Below are 16,979 nucleotides of genomic sequence, written 5' to 3' on the forward strand. Positions count from 1 at the left end.
GGATGGCCCTGGATATGACCTTTTCTTATCTATCCACGCAGTTCCAAAATGCTTCATGCTGTCATCTTGCATTTCAATTGCTGCAACATGTCCTCTGGACTTGGTAAATGCAATCTTCCACTACTGACATTTATTTAAAAAAAAAAAGCCACAAAGGTTATTTCCCTCGTCACTTTAACCATGTCATCCTCTCTTTGCATCCACTGGCTTCCCTTTTTCTGTCTCATGAAATGTAAACTACTTGTCTTCACTTTTAAGGCCCTTTGTACCCTAACGCCATGCTGCTTATATTCTCTTTCACTAGTGAGATGTTGACTCCCATCTCCTGCCAATGAAGCCAGTCTTTGTTGCCCACTGGTAAAATTTTCAGACAAGCACTTTTGTGCTTTATTCCATACTGCCTCATATGCTTGGGAGGAGCATTCTGTAAACATTTGCAAATGTACTTTTTAAAAACTGTCCTTTGCCAGGATGTCTAAAAAAACCTTGACAATGGCTAGACAGCAAGTGTGCTGAGACCACTACCTATCCTACTGATCAGCAGGATCCTAGTTTTCCATGATAAAAAACCAAAATTCTCTGACTAAAAAAATACGTAAAAATCTGTGTTTTTCCATGATTAAAATGAAATGCTGAACTTTAGTTTCCCTAGCCACAATATAGGTGTATCAGTTGATAGGGTGGATTTGATTTAAATCACTAGTCAGGAAGACTCTATTTAATCATGGATTTCTACATAAAAGTGCATTCTTGATGGTTGTTATAACCTTAATACATATTCTTCACAACTCAGAGAGAGGTGTAGGTTTCATTTTTAGAAGATACACACACTACATTTTTAAAGTGATTTATTTTGAAAACTTTTCAGATTAGTTTTATTACTATATTAGAAAACGAATGATTGGTTATTTCATTTACCAAAGGTAATTGAAGCAGATATTTATAAAGTCACTGGAAGGTGAACTATCTCCAATTCAACAGGTTAATCATTAATATATGGAGGATTTTCTTGCTATGCTCTATTAGGAGGAGAACATCACCTGACAGACATTTAAATTGTTTTTTTTTTATTTAACTAACACTATAACATTATATATTCTGGATTTTTTTTCTTCAGCAGCAAATATTTTAACAAAACAAGCATATGAATTTTTGAATTTAGTTAAACATTCAAGTTTTTTAAAATCAGATTTGTTTTTGTTAACATTGTTTTTAACTAAAATAGTTAAATGAAATATTTAAAAAAAAAACAAAACAAAAATTAAATTGACTGTGTCAGCCAGGTCAACATGAGAAACTTAAAAAACATTGGCTTCTGCAGCTAACTTAGTCGTCTTCACCTTCATTTTCCTGTTTGTTCATAATCTGGAAAAGAAAAACAAGTTTTCTGCTTTTTCAGGTCCTAAACGATTTCTCAGTTTGGAATGAATTGATCCAAAGGAAGAAAATAATTTCTACATGGGCAGAAGAAGTCACTGCTTTTAAGTGAGATTATCACTTCAATAGTCTCTGAATCCAAGTCCTCAGGTGAGTTCCACCAGTTCACTGGTGTGACTTTCTTTAAAACATCATCAGCAAACATATATTTCTTGAATGATTAACCCTTAGCTCTGAAGTTTATTATAGTTGGCATTATGGAGGGATGTGTGATGAGTTCAGTGGCAGACGCCCCCCTTGGGACTGTCGCCTGTTTTCTCTGCCAGTTTGGGCCTGCAGAGCCCTGCCTTGTTGAGCCAGACACACCAGTCTGTTCCAACACAGAGCCAGGGTCTGAACCATGTGCCCCAAAGCTGCAGACTTAACTGAAAACAGTGCTCCTGTCTCCAGCACCCAGCTCCCAATGGGATCCAAACCCCAAATGAATTCATTTTACTCTGTATAAAGCTTATACAGGGTAAACTCATAAATTGTCCGCCCTCTATAACACTGGTAGAGAGATATGCACAGCTGTCTGCTCCCCCAAGTATTAATTACTTACTCTGGGTTAATTAATAAGCAAAAGTGATTTTATTAAATATAAAAAGTAGTATTTAAGTGGTTCCAAGTAATAACAGACAGAACAAAGTAAGTTACCACACAAAATAAAACAAAACATGCAAGTCTAACCCTAATACATTAAGAAACTGAATACAGATAAAATCTCACCCTCAGAGATATTCCAATAAGCTTCTTTCACAGACTGGACTCCTTCCTAATCTGGGCCCACTCCTTTCCCCTGATACAGTTCTTGGTAGCTTTAGCTCAGGTGGTAAATAGGGGTTTTCTCATGATTGGAACCCACTTTGTTCTGTTCCACCTCCTTATATAGCTTTGGCACAAGGTGGGAATCTTTTGTGTCTCTGGGTCACCACCCCTCCTTCTAAATGGAAAAGCACCAGGTTTAAGATGGATTCCAATACCACGTGTCATGGTCACATGTCCTGTGAGACCCCAAGCCTTCCTGGCTTGACTCACAGGAAGGCTTGCAAGTAAACAGAGCCATTTACAACGAATTGTCCTAGTTGATGGGAGCCATCAAGATTCCAAACCACTCTTAATGGCCCACACTTTGCATAATTACAATAGGACCTCAGTTATATTTCATATTTCTAGTTTCAGATACAAGAATGACACATATATACAAATAGGATGACCACACTTAGTAGATTATAAGCGTTGTAATGATACCTTACAAGAGACTCTTTGCATGAAACATATTCCAGTTACATTATATTCATACTCATTAGCATATTTTCATAAAATCATATGGAGTGCAACGTCACAGGATGGTTGCTGGATGTCCATGTCATAGCCAACTCCTCTTCTTCAGCAGTTAAGGTTTAACCTTGGTACCGAGTATTGAGAATACTTTCAAGAAAATGTGCTGGAGAGAGTGCTTGTCTCATTTGTTTTTTCAATGCTTGTAATTTAACTCTGTCGTTGCATATTGCTCTTTTTAAGATCTCACTCATTCCTTCAATTTCAACAGCGTCAGCAATAAAAGAGCTATTTCCCTGCATTTTGTTCAAGGCTACAGAAATAGGCTTCAGGGTACTCAGCATGTGTTCAACATTTCTCTTAAGCCCAATGTTGAGAACTTTGGCTGTGACATTGCCATCTATTTTTTTCATGATTTTGTTCACAAACGGTCATCAGATTAGGCCAGTTCTTGATATAGTGCTCAAAACAGTCCACTACTGAGTTCCATCGCAGGTCTTGTGGGAGAGTTAGCTTGGTTCTTCCCACTTTTTTCAGAGCAGCTGTTGCAAAGTGGTTGTTAGGGAAGTATTTTGCAATTTTAACAACATTAGCCTTTATTCCTGGTACACTAAAGTCTTTGGCTAGGAGGTGCATCAAATGAGCATCGCAAGCTTATGTTATTAGCTTGGGACTCTCTTCTAAATAAATTTCTTCTCATCTTGGATATGTTTACAGCATTGTCTGTGACCAAGCTGCATACTAGACATTTGAATTTTTTTTCACAGTTTGTTATAGCTTTACTTCTTGTAAGTATTCTTCTGAGTGTGCATTTCCTGATGTATCAATTGTTTCTGTAAGGAAGTTATTCCCTTCTTCTGTTGTCACACAGGCACATACAACAGGATCATTGTGGACATTGCTCCACCCATCAAGACTCAGGTTAACAATTTTACCCTCTAGACCTTTTGCACACTGCTCAGTTTCTTTTATACACATTATCCAGCAATTTGCCTGCTACATCTGTTCTGTTGGGTGGACTGTATCCTGGTCTTAATGACTGAACCATGTTAGTGAAGTGTGGGTTCTCAATCATATGGAAAGGAGAGTTTTTTGCATAAATAAATCAGGCAATTTTTTCATCAATTACCTTTTTTGGTAATCTGCTGGTTCTTATCACAAATTTATCTATGGTTGTTTCTGGATGATAGAGATTTTTTTTCTTTTTGCTACAGGTGATACACTGTGGCTATGTGACATACACAGTGTGATTGAAACACTGTCATTGGCAGATAACTCTGAAATTATAGAAAATGATGGTGATCTGGAAGATGGATAGTCTTCAGAATCCTGTATATTTAGGATGGATTCTCCTAAACAGAATAAGTCAATGTAGTTATTTAATTATTACCACCATACTGCTCATTTAGTATTGCTCATTGCATTCACTGACACTCAGTACTACTTTAAAGGTGAAATTGTAAAAGGAAGAATCTGCCTATTTCAGCTATTTATTTTTTTTATCACAACTGCATCTAAAATGATAATACCATAGGGTAACAACTATATTTTTTGCTCAAACGTGAAAATTCGAGAATAGTCCAGAAGGAAGACAGGCAGTCCATTAAGAAAAGTATGAAATAAAAAGTTTACCAACCTGAAGATCCTGCATGTTCAGATATGTTCCTTTCATCATCTTCAATGCAGCTTCCTCCTGAGAAGGAACGCTCCTCGTGATGTTTTTTCATTCGGGCAACCAGGTCTTGCATTGCTTTGTTGCACTGTTTACATTATGCACACGTGCTCTGTCTTACCCCCAGGTAGAGGAACTTCATTAAAATATTCCCAAACTGGGTCTCTTTTACGGCCTGTTGCCATTATAGGTTTTCCCTTCCAGTGAGAGAATGGTATGGTAGATCTCAAATCAATGAAGGCTATGCTCAGAAAGACCTCAAGACTTCTGGAATATGCTGCTCAAACAGTTGAGCCTCTGTTTCTACTGTCTCTCCCTCCCTTCTCACATTTATCTCCAGACTTTTCTTTTCCTTGTCTAGAACTATTCCGCCCCCAACAATCGTCTATTCATTGAACTTTTTGAAACTTTGCACTTTTAGAGAGAGGTAAGGGATTGACTCTGTGTACACAAATTTGCAGAGGGACAATAGGCTTGATGGCAGTTATTTCTCGCCTCTCTATTTATTTATTTATTTATTTATTGATTTAAAATATTTTTGCTGTTGACAAGCATGTTACCTCTGTAGACACATGTCCACAGTTTGAGAACTGCAAAACTAAGCATCTCTGATGGTATGTTCTAGACTGAGCACTGAGTCCCATTGGGTAGATAGAAAGATTAATCTAAATAATTAATTAAATCTATACAGAAGCTTCTGAAACTCCATAAAATTGGGTCCCTAATCCATGAACTATTGGAACTCATTTACAAAACTTTTCTTAACCATTACATGAATATATTGTCTCATACTATAGAATTAGAATTTATCATCCCTATTCCATGATGAGATATCTTTGAGCTAGAATGTATCTTAATTAAAACTATCTTTAGATCATTTTTTCCTCAAAAAGCATTTTATCAAAAAAATCCAATTTAAATAAAAAATGATTTTTTTAAATTGACTTTTATCCACCCTGTCAGTTGAACACAGTGTTTTATTGATATATTTACCATTTTAAGCAAGTTTGAAGCCTACCAGTGCCATTAATCATTATAATAAAATTAACAGAATTGCAGTTTGTATTTGTCTGCCTTCGAATGTAATCTACAACTTTGCTGCATACAGTAGAGAGCTGCACATTATATCATTAAATGTTGTCCTTGCCAAACTCAGTGACATGATTTTAGGGGTTTAAAGTTTTTGGTGTCTTTTCATAACTTTAATTACCCATGTCTTGAGGCAGAAGTGAAATTTGAAATGCATTAAAAACAGGAATCACTATATGACATTGAACAAAACTCTATACGCCGGAAGCAATTTTTTGGAGTATGTTTAGCTACGTACATTTTAAAGTGTATTCAGAAATCTACAAGAGTGGGAGGTTGCGCACGCAGGTATTTTCAGTAAAATTTAGTTAACAGTTAATATTTTTTATTTTTTTCACAAAATGTAAAAACTAAAGTTCTTTGCAAAAATGCAAATTCCATGTTTTCCTGTGCCAAATGGATTTCTAGGATCCCTCCTGATCAGTATTACTTCATTTCTTGTGCTCCTCTGCCTTTATCCACCTGTTGTCTCTTGTCTTGTACTTAGATTGCAAGTTCTTTGGGGAAGATGTGTCTCTTTGTTTTGTGTTTTGTACAGCAGAACTGGGGCTCCTACATTGTACCTCAGTACATATAACAAATAACATAGAAGTTAATCAAATAGAAACGTTGTCCAAGGAAAACAATCTTGCAGGATAACATCATTTCTTGAGGAGACAGGTTGTTTTTACTGGACATTTGTGTTCTAGAATGACTTGATTTACTGGTAGAATTCCAATTACTTAATAATCAGCATAATAATCAATGTAGCACAATCCTCTTATAGTGTAGTCCTGTCCTCCCCCCCCCCCCCAATTTCCTTTCACCAAGCATATGCAAAACTTCACTAAGTGGAGTTTCACTGTAATGAAATGAGGCCTGCTTGGCAAAATATCCTCACCCCTCCCCACCAAATATATTTGGAGTAGTGTTAAGGCCTCGTCTTATTCCCTGTAGCTTTGGGGCCTTTATCAGCAGTGTTTGCATGGGGCCCTTTATAAAAGCCCTATCTACTTCCTAAGGGAGCAGCATCAAAAATATTGAGAGGCATGCTTATGGTTCTTCACAATCGTGGATGCAGTGGCAATTTCTCCTCCCAGCTTTTTAGCCAAGCCTTGTCTATATTAAAATATTTTGTCTTGCAGCAATGGTGCAACTATGGGTGCTAGCAACAGTAGGAGTTCTAATGTAGACAAGGCTTGAGCATATTTGTCATGGTAACTAATTGCTGCATTCAAAGAAGAAGGCAATGAAATTTTATTCTAAAGTGAATCTTCAGTAAAAATCAGAGCAGTTCAAATCCCCTGAAGTGCATTGAAGCACTTCCACTCCACTTCATTTTAACAGGAATTTCTCTATAATAGAGTAATATAGGAAGTGAGCTCCAAGCACTTCTATAGCATGTTAAATTTTCAAAGCATTGTACTGACATTAATTGTTGTAGTTAGTATAATAATCACCTCACTGCACTTTCCTCCCTGTGTCTTTATTCTCATGCATTTCCAACATAGTGCTGGAAGGGATTATTCCTTTACCAATAAGTGAGAGAACAATTTTAGCAGAGATTTTTAAACTCTGGAACAAAGCTTATTGCAACAGTGAATCTCTAAACTAGGCTTGGGTGGAGCTCACATTACATCATTCTTCTGAAAATATTTCTTAAATATGTGGGTGTTTGAAAGAGCACACATATAGCTAAAACTTTAACCCCAGCTGGTAATCTCTGCCACAGTACTTGCAACCAGAGGACAGTGGCTTTGCTGGAAGCACTGCCTTCTGACAAAAGTGTACTGTATTAAAATCTGTATAAATCAGTCCCTGGATAGAATGGAGTTGTGCAGTGATTCCAAGATTTTTGTTTATAATGTCTGTAAGCCCAGGGGAGGTTAAATTTTCAAGGTCATATTTATGTTCTTGATCTTTACTGGAGTTGCATGTGTTGATATGGGCACAATAAAGCCACCATTCTTTACGGAAGAGCCAAAGACTTGTTTTGGCTCTAGAGCCACCATAAAGCATGCCAAACAATTGTATTTTGTGGTTGGGGCTTTGAAATAATGAAAATCGCCATTCAGAATGGAGTATTTTAATCCCTTCTCCTTTTTAATTTGTATATTTTTAGATTGTTTTTTCACCCTCCCTCTAAATGGTCAGGAAAGGAGGGAAAATGAATGTCTCTTATAGGGTCTTGTTATGTAAAGTAATGGTTTGGGAGACCAAAAATAAAAACTCTGAGTTCCCATTAACTGTTATGTTTATATAATTTAAAATATTCTGTTATTTTGTTAGGCACTGTTCTTCTTCTGCAACTGCTATTAAATATATTTATCAATTAGAAAAGGATAACTGTGTATGGTTTCAGAGCTGATTCAGTATTTCTACATTGTTTTATTAGGTTGGTGCAGCAGGAAGGGATTTCAGTCCGGAAATGGAAGTCCGGTCTTCATTTGATAAATTTAGTCAATCATCTGAATCTGTGTCCACATTAAACAGTGAAGAATTTGTCTTGGTTCATCAGCAACCTGAGGATCCCCATGCAAAAGATGAGAAACCTCAACTAAAAGTAAACTTTTTTTTGTTTTGTTTTAAATGCATAATAAAAATCTCTCGCCCCAAAAGGTTGTGATTTATATTATCATTTATTTAAGCTAAATGACTTTGGTGTTTCGGGAGAATCTTAAAATCCTTTACCTTTGTTCTTGCTGTACTGTATATATTTGCGAAATGAACAGACCTGAGTGTGCAAATCAGTTTGTCTAATGAAGGTTTCAGTCCAGTCACTTATGTAATAACTTGAAGTGTCAAGACTTATTAGCCATCTGTGCATCCTTATGATTTATACAATCAACAAAAGAAACCAGTTATTCTTATTAAATTAAAAAACTTCAATTGGGAGATGGGCAGTAATGTGGCTTTATGATTCAAAGACTCGGAATGCTGTTTTTCTGTTTGTATATGAGATCAGGATTAAGCTATGGATGTATAGACCGCACTGCCTTTTGCCCTGTTGATCTGCCTTCCTTAGCATTGTCTATACCAGTGTTTCTTAACCTGGGGTTTCGCGGGACGGATTTTGGGAGGTCACAAGTGCAAGGCCAGCATTAGGGGGTGTCAAGCAGGGCAATTGCCTGGGGCCCCATAAAGCTAAGTTACATGCTTGAGTTCCTGGTAGTGGGGCTCGGGCATGTAAGTTAGCTTCATGGGGCATCCTGAAGTGTTGAGCTCTGGGCAGTTGCCCTGCTTGCCACCCCATGGTGCTGGCCCTGAGTATTATTCATAATTTACTTAAATATATTTAAGCTAGGGGGTCACAATTTTTCAAATCTTACTGGGGAGGAGGGTCCCAATTTTTTTTTTTTTTTGAAAGTTCAGGTTGAGAAACACTACTATCCATAAAGGACACTTTCTAAACACTTCCCACTGTTGATAATATTAGAATACTTAATACAGGCAAGACTCCTGCAACTGAAGCCACTTTTAATGTCATGTCAGACTTTCTCTAAGCGTTTTTGGCTGATAGTGTTACAGATGGCTCTGGCTGTGGGACCTTGTCCTGTGAGGGTTTTCAGCATAGTAAACTTTGGTGCAGCTATAGTGCTGTAGGCACAGGTGGGAAATTTGTAAAAAATGACCCAGCTTCCATTGCTGACATGCTTATAACTACACTATACTTGCAGCCTAGTTTCTGTTCCTAAGCTCTCTGCCCAGACAAGTTTTTATCTTTTCACTTCAATTTAGCAGCAGTTTTGGTCTGGAGAGGGGTTTTGTCAAAGGTTGAAGGGAAACTGGAAACTTCCTTTACTCAGTGGCTTTCTCCAGTGCTAGAAGTGGTTAGAGCACTACGATCAAAGGAGCTGCTCTCAGCTCTTTGTTTGTATACACATTAGCCTTGGAAGCAGAAGCTGGGATTTCAAGATTTTCACCAGTTTTCTGGTGCTCTGCATTAGCCAAGTCCCAATCCAATGATTTAGGTTATCAGTTCTGTAGGGTGAGGTTGAGCTGCTGGATCGCATTTACTGCACCTTAAATATTACAAACCTGGCCACCCAACTGAAAACCGTCCTTAAGATAAAATGATGGGGAGAGGGCAAAACTACCTTCCCAATTCCAGAGTATCTAAGGAAATAGTAGCCTCGGAATATTTGAAGATGTATGGCAGGCAGCTGGTTTAAAATCACCAACAGGACTGTCCAGTCAGGTACCAGAAGAACTGCTTAATTTCAGACACAGGAACTGGTGCATCTGCAGCTGTCTCTTGAACACATCTGAAATACTGCTTTTAAGAAACCATGCAGATCCAGGAGAGCCCCTTGTTGAAGGTCTTTACATCTAGTTTTGCAAGTACTCACCAAGTCCACTAAACAGCAGTTTGCTGGGTGGTTGGGTGTGGGTTTTTAAAAATTTGTTAAAATTTTTAATTTTAAATGTAAAAAAAAATATATTTTAAGGTAGCTCTTAGATGAGATTTAGAATTTGTTTCCTGGGAAAAACACAACCTTCCACCTGAGTCAGTTTTTCTTTGCCCTCTTTCTACCCGAAGCCACCTCAGACCATGAGAAGCACTGAAATATTTTGGATGTGGTCAAGGAAGTGAAGTTTTACTTGCATAGAACAAAGCCGTGGGGAAAGTCTGATTCAAATTTGTCTTTATATGAAGGATCTAAAAAAGTGAATAGTTAAGTCAAGATAGTCCATGCAATTTTAAGGCCTATCGGTTATTCAGTAAGACTCCTCCCACATGAGTGCGCGCACACACTAGCAGGTGCATGACTACTTTATGGACTCAGCAAGGCAGAGAATCTTTGAGGAGATGTTGGGTTTCAGTGCACTTGGTTTTCAGTGCTCTGTTCTACTAGCCAGGGGTTCTCAAACTTCATTGCACCATGACCCCCTTCTGACAAAAAAAATTATGAACTAACCCCAGGAGCAGGGACCGAAGCCTGAACCTGTCCGAGCCCCGCCACCCTGGTTGGGTGGGGGCCAAAGCTGAAGCCCGTGCCCCACCCCTCAGGTGAGTGGGGGCAAGCCGAAGCTCAAGGGCTTCAGCCCCAGGCAGGGGGCTTGTAACCTGAGCCCTGCCATCCAGGGCTGAAGCCCTCAGGCTTTGGCCCCGGACCCCAGCAAGTGTAAGGCAGCCTTGGAGACCCCATTAAAACAGGGTCAAGACCCACCTTGGGGTCCCGACCCACAGTTTGAAAACCACCATACTAGCCCGTATAAGATGCAAACTCATCCAATGTAGCTATCAGATATTGGAAGATTTCAGTTTTTCTTTCCCTTCGATTTGATGGATGTCTTTTTACTGCTTGCTGTTTCCTATAAGCACTTGTCTCATGGGGGCAATGGTTGTTTATATGGAAGAAACAGAAAAGTAGTTTCCTTACTGTAATTTTATCATCTTTAAGCTTCTAGTGCATTGTCCGAAACCACTCCTTTATAAGAGCTTATTTGAATGTGAATTATTCTTCACTTTAGCTGGCAAGTAACTGACAGATGCAGGGGGAGGAGAAGCTCAGTAGGAATATTATTCTCTTCATCCAGAATGTGTGACAAGGTAGAAAACTTGTCAATACTTGACTGACAGAGCACTGTGCTCCCACTCAAAGAATAGAGAAAATTTATGTTGAGGAAATTAATTTTAAATTAACTTTCAGTGGGGCTCAAAGTTGAACTGTCCTGAGGAGATGGCAGATATGAAAATGTCTCTCCCAGGTAGTTGTCACAACTGATTAGATGTGTTTTGTTATGATTAGGTAGTTTCCCTTTTTCCTCTATATAGAAACTGAAAACAACATTTTTACTATGTCTGAACACACGGAGAAAACTCTTTCTACTTCTCAGTTATTTTTAAAAATAAAGATAAATGAAAATAGAATAAGGAATGAAACCTCCAAATTAATTTTACCATTCATTACGGTTCTATATTAAAAATGAGGGGAGAAGGATATACCTAATTACACTTTATTTTTTGTTTCAGAGTAGGAGCCGTGTTAGTCTGTATCCACAAAAAGAACAGGAGTACTTGTGGCACCTTAGAGACTAACAAATTTATTTCAGCATAAGCTTTCGTGGGCTACAGCTCACTTCTTCGGATGCATAGAATGGAACACACAGACAGGAGATATTTATATATACAGAGAACATGAAAGGGTGGAAGTACGCGAAGTATGTGTACTTTTCATGTTCTCTGTATGTATAAATATCTCCTGTCTGTGTGTTCCATTCTATGCATCCAAAGAAGTGAGCTGTAGCCCACGAAAGCTTATTCTGAAATAAATTTGTTAGTCTCTAAGGTGCCACAAGTACTCCTGTTCTTTTTATTTTTTGTGTGTGCCTCTTAATAAAATACCTGAGTATAGCGCACATTCATGACTCATGGATGCCATTTTAATACTATAAAAAGTACTTGGAGAGGTGAAATCTGTAATGTGTATATAGTCAAAGATTTGAGGAAATATAAATTGTCATTACCTGAGCTGTTATCCTGGATGCTGCATTGTAATACTGGATGTTGGAACCTTTGGTAATCAGAGAGATACTTCCATTGTGCACATTTTATTTATTGTTTTAATGAACATGGATGAACCTTGGGTGAATTCATGGCTTTCGCCACATGAGTAACATGGGTATCTGGTATAATTAGTTGTAGAAGTAGTGTTTGGCAAAATGTCATTAAAAAAGTAAAACAAATTTTAAAATAGTTTTCAAATATTTGTGTAATATCTCTTAAGGTAAAAACAGCAGTCAGTTTTTAAGTCTTTTTTGTGTCTTGTCCTTTGTACAGATATTTTCAAATGGAGATGAACAGCTGGAGAAAGCCATGGAAGAAATACTGAGAGATTCTGAAAAAGGCCAAATAAGTTATGTTACTGACTGTAAAGACTCCAGTGATGCTTGTAGACAGTCAGCTGAAGATGTGTCAGCCAGTCAGACAAACCAACCTTCTTTACATCTAATTCTGGACCCTTCCACGACAGGTACTGGTTAAGATATTTTTGGGTAGGTAATGAAGTTATGGTATGAAACTGAGCAAAGGAAAAATTGAGATGAGTCTGACTATGGAGAGCTCTGATACTAGTCTCAGGACTCCCCAGATCAGGGGAGGGTGGGGAGAAAACCTCATGTTTCTGAGATTCTGAGCTTCTCTGGCCCCCCTCTAGCCTTCCTCTCTCCCTCCTGTCTGTCTTTTAACTATCCTCAGCTGACTAGCTGAATTACCTTGCTAATTGCTCAATCATCCAGTCATTAACCAATTATCTCCACATTATGGCCCATGTGGGGATGCTTGCAGAGTGCTCAGATTGATGAATCAGCCTTAGGCTACTCTCACTCATTCAGCAAGCTATACCTGCAATCAGTAGGGAGAGATTGATACTGAAGATGGAGATGGTCTTAAAATGTCTTGATTGATTGGTTTTTAACTCGACTACCCCACACTCATTTATTACTGCAAAACCTTCGCAAATATGAAATGGCCATAATTCAGTATCACTGCCCTTTCAGGTCCATGTGATCAGTGTCTAGGGTAGTGCTTCAGGGATCCTGTTCAGATACAGTGATAGTTTTTAAGCTTTTCTAATGTAGGCTTGCAGCTTTTAACTTGCACTAATTTAATGCAATGGCTGAGAATTTTATTGTTATCTTATATTTTCTTCATTTTCAGAAATCTCGGCACCTAAACCCTGTTCCCCTAATGAACTCCCAGAAGAGGACAGTGTATTATTTAACAAATTGATGTATCTAGGTTCTATGAAGGTTTCTGCTCCTCGTAGTGAGTCAGAAGCTCTACGTGCTATGGAAGCTTTGAAATCCTCATGCCAGTCCTCTTTTCCTGTGACTCTCTATGTTCCGAATATCCCAGAAGGCTCTGTAAGGTGAACTACAATGGTACTTCATTACTTAGGCAGACACAAAGGGTTCAGATTCTGACCTGGGTTGCAAACACTGGGCTTCCAGTGAAGTTGAACTACATAGATCGGTCCAGAAGCATAGTTTGTCACAAACTCTGTTTGCTGAAGAATATGATAAAATGAATAAAAATCAAGGATATTTAAACCAATAGGTAAACATCCAATGAGAAAAATGCATAAGTTGAATTTAGAATCTTGAACCCTTTAATATTAAACTAGTTTTATTGTATTATGATGGTAGGACTAGGTCACATAACTTTGATTTCCCTGATGCATTGTATGAGACAAAATCTTTACCTTCTTTTAATTTGCAGCAAATTTGAAATATTCTAGATTGTGTTCAACAGATCACACTGTATAATGAGAAATATTCAGCCTGTCCATACAGAATAAACATACCTAAAGTTGAAATCAGTGAACATCACCTTTGAGAAGTTCTTGAGCATGCTTTATTTCTGTAACCAAAAGCGTGCTCAAATTATTAGCATTTTCCTATATACAGTGTTTGTAATTGCAAACTCTATAAAGATCTTGCAAGCAGTTAGCCTTACAGTAATAGTCCCCAAAAGTCCTGTATGCTTACTAAATGGAGTATTTTTGAAGACTGCAAAAGTAATGTGTACTTGCAAAAGGGCAGCTGTGAAGATTCTATTGCTGACCATTGTGTAGGGCTATTACTAGTGCCATTCTTTCAGTTTATAATTTCAATCTATGCCAATAACTTTTTAAGAGGGTAATCATACATTTGAACTTGGTACTGTGACCCAAAGTCAGAACTGAAGTAAGTGGGCACAGATCCCATTGATTTAAATGATAGTTTTATCTGCTTTATATTGATTTTATAGATGTTGTGCTTGAGCTTAATTCTGTAAATACATTATAAGATATAAGTGCATATTGTAGGTCCTGTTACATAAAGTGAAGATGCTCAATGTTTTTTCCATAATGAAATTATATGTATTAGACAAGTTTGCCTCCTTTGGATAAGACCCACCTCTTTGTTAGCTTTCTCTTACTGACTCTGCTTTTCATTGTTACTGTAGTTTGTTTCCCTGGCACCCATTTCTTAAAGCAAAAACAAATAAAATTACCTTCATTAAATAGGTTCTTCCAGTAATCTGGTTTTCCTGCACAATAAAATATTTGTTATTTTTCTTGGCGGAAACCACAAGGTGGCGCCTTGGAAATGCCTCCAGGCTAATATATAATTGGAAATGATGTGACTTTGCGAAAGCATCAGACTTGCAGGTGTCATGCAAGAGAGAAATCAAGGGAAATGGAGAGAAAGAGGGTTCATTTCTAACAGAAAAAATATACACATCATTGGTACTTGTGTATTTTGCTGATCTGTGGCTGGTTTGACCCACTTCATGAAAAACTTAGATACCTACTTTTCTGTTTAAATAAAAATGTGTATTAATGCAATGCATATTATAGCAGATTATTCCCTAAATCAGAAAAGTCACCTTTTACATAAAGTATTAGTTTAAATGTGGACTGAGATAGCAAATTATGTTAGCAAAGTTGGAAAGCTTGAGGCGTCAGCATAGTCTAGTGTTTGGAGAAATTCAATTTATAAGATGTATAGAAATCATTTGGAGTAGCATACCTGCAGTGTTGGTAACTGTTGCCAAATTCTAGAATGGAAGCCTATCACACATTCCAGCTAAAGTTAGCTTCAGGTGATTTTATTCTAAACACCTTTGAATATGGGTATTTTTTTCTAGCCGTAGACTGACTTTTTGAAAGGAGCTGGTGCTTGGGTATGATAAGACAGGGGGGGATTATCACCAGTTTCTTCAGGGCACTTCCAAGACATTCCTTGGGCAGAAACATTTCTCTATGAAATGCAGGAGCTGGCGTTGCCTTGAGATTTATTACTTTTGGCTGGATTTTTTCATATTGATGGTTGTCAGGAGGTAGTATGCCCCAATTTTATACAAAAATAAAATATCAGGCCCTTAAAATAGCTTGCAGGACAGGGTAAAGGAAATCTTGATCAGAAGTTGGCCTCAAATAGGAGTCATGTGCCTTTTATTGATATTTTTGGAGACGACATTAAGGTCAGTTTTCACCATTATTTGACATTTCAGCAGTCTACAGCATAACAGCCTACATTTCAGACTACTAATAACTTCTCAGACAGGGAGTTTACAGAATCTCCCTTTGCTGAACTTCTGGGCCTGTATCTTCTGGGCCTGAACTTCTGGGCCTGCATTTTCACAATTTCTGTGGTTCCTAGTTAACAAAACCCTTTGATTCTGGTGATGAGCTGCAGAACAGTGATTTTTATGATGAATACTGGTCCTATAAAATTTAGGGTAATATATGCTTCCTATTTTATTTTGATATAAATTGTATTGAAACACATGTAGTTGAAACTGAACACTTTTTTATTGTTTACATTTCTTAATTGTATTTTAATGTTGGGTGCTTACATTGAATAGTACATACACTTTACATAATAGCTCATTCAGTTACAGAAAGAAGCTGGTGGGTATCTTTATTTGGTTCTAGTTTATTTGACTGACTTCATGTTTGTCACTTTGCCCCTGCAGAATACTAGACCAAACCAGCAATACGGAGATAGCCTCTTTCCCAATCTATAAGATATTGTTCTGTGCACGTGGACAAAATGGAACTGCAGAGAGTGACTGCTTCGCATTTACTGAAAGCTACTGTGGAACGGAGGAGTTCCAGATTCATGTTTTCTCCTGTGAAATTAAAGAGGCAGTAAGTATAAAATACTACCACAGTGACTTGTTACTGAGCATAATAAAGGTGTTTTCTATGATTGTCTCCAGTCTTTAAATATATACTGTCATGTAAAATCAACCTCAGTACTTTGGCATGTGTGCAGTAGATTTCACGAGATGTGCAGCTATGTGTTCTTGAATATTAAAATAATTTAGGAAGTTACTTTAATACCTTTACCAAAGTTTATATCTTGCAGTGGGTCCTGCCCAAACATAGTCCTAGCTTACAATGTATTGCACTACAATGTAATGGGGAGATTTGGGAGAAAATCCTTTGCTCCTGCTTTGAGTCTGGTTTGAGATTACCAAGGAGATAGTGTACTTGGGCCCTGGAGTTATAAAGAAACATCTTAAAACCTTCAGTAGGGATTCCTCTAGATGGTTAAAGAAGAGCATTGGGACATTTGAAAGAGCAGACTTCTGCTTTCCTTGAGTTAATGATGGTCAGCACAATATCGGGTCTTGAGGGTGGAAACAGCAAAAAGAAAAAAGTAAAGTGAATGTGAGTTTAGGACCTGGCAGGTACAAACGCTAAGCTGTACAGATTTTTAAATGTAAAAATAATTACAATAACAAAATCTGCAGGTCATTTAGCAACAAAATCACATTTGTGAACTGTGTAGGCCAGTGGTTTTTCAACCTTTTTTCATTTGTGGACCCTTAAAATTTTTTGAATGAAGGTGCGGACCCCTTTGGAAATTAAACCTGTGGTCCACAGATCCCTACCATAGTAGTCTTAAGCTGAAAACTGACTGAATAAGAATTCAGCTGTAAATGTCTCACATGCTCAGCACTGCGTTTGATGCAGCATAAGAAAGGGTGCTAAACTGTTGTTTTTTATGGTAATGACAACACTTCCGGATTTTGACCTGTAGG

At 37.7% G+C, this 16,979-nt stretch overlaps 1 protein-coding gene across 15 annotated transcripts in view; it reads left to right on the plus strand.

Annotated features, from left to right (window-relative positions):
• Positions 1–16,979, plus strand: part of RABGAP1L (RAB GTPase activating protein 1 like) — a 567,720-nt gene that overhangs the window by 71,426 nt on the left and 479,315 nt on the right. For 13 of the 15 annotated variants that reach the window (XM_050963018.1, XM_050963014.1, XM_050963022.1 and 10 more), the window contains 4 exons: positions 7,833–8,000; positions 12,222–12,414; positions 13,101–13,311; positions 15,906–16,080. In XM_050963018.1, coding sequence (XP_050818975.1) covers positions 7,866–8,000; positions 12,222–12,414; positions 13,101–13,311; positions 15,906–16,080 — 714 coding nt within the window. In that variant the 5' untranslated portion in view covers positions 7,833–7,865. Of the gene's footprint in view, positions 1–1,399; positions 1,528–7,832; positions 8,001–10,923; positions 10,992–12,221; positions 12,415–13,100; positions 13,312–15,905; positions 16,081–16,979 lie in introns of those variants that run through there. The other 2 variants (XM_050963016.1, XM_050963019.1) reach the window with 2 other exon arrangements.

Source organism: Gopherus flavomarginatus, chromosome 7, assembly GCF_025201925.1.
Source record: "Gopherus flavomarginatus isolate rGopFla2 chromosome 7, rGopFla2.mat.asm, whole genome shotgun sequence".
Taxonomy (NCBI): Eukaryota; Metazoa; Chordata; order Testudines; family Testudinidae; genus Gopherus; species Gopherus flavomarginatus.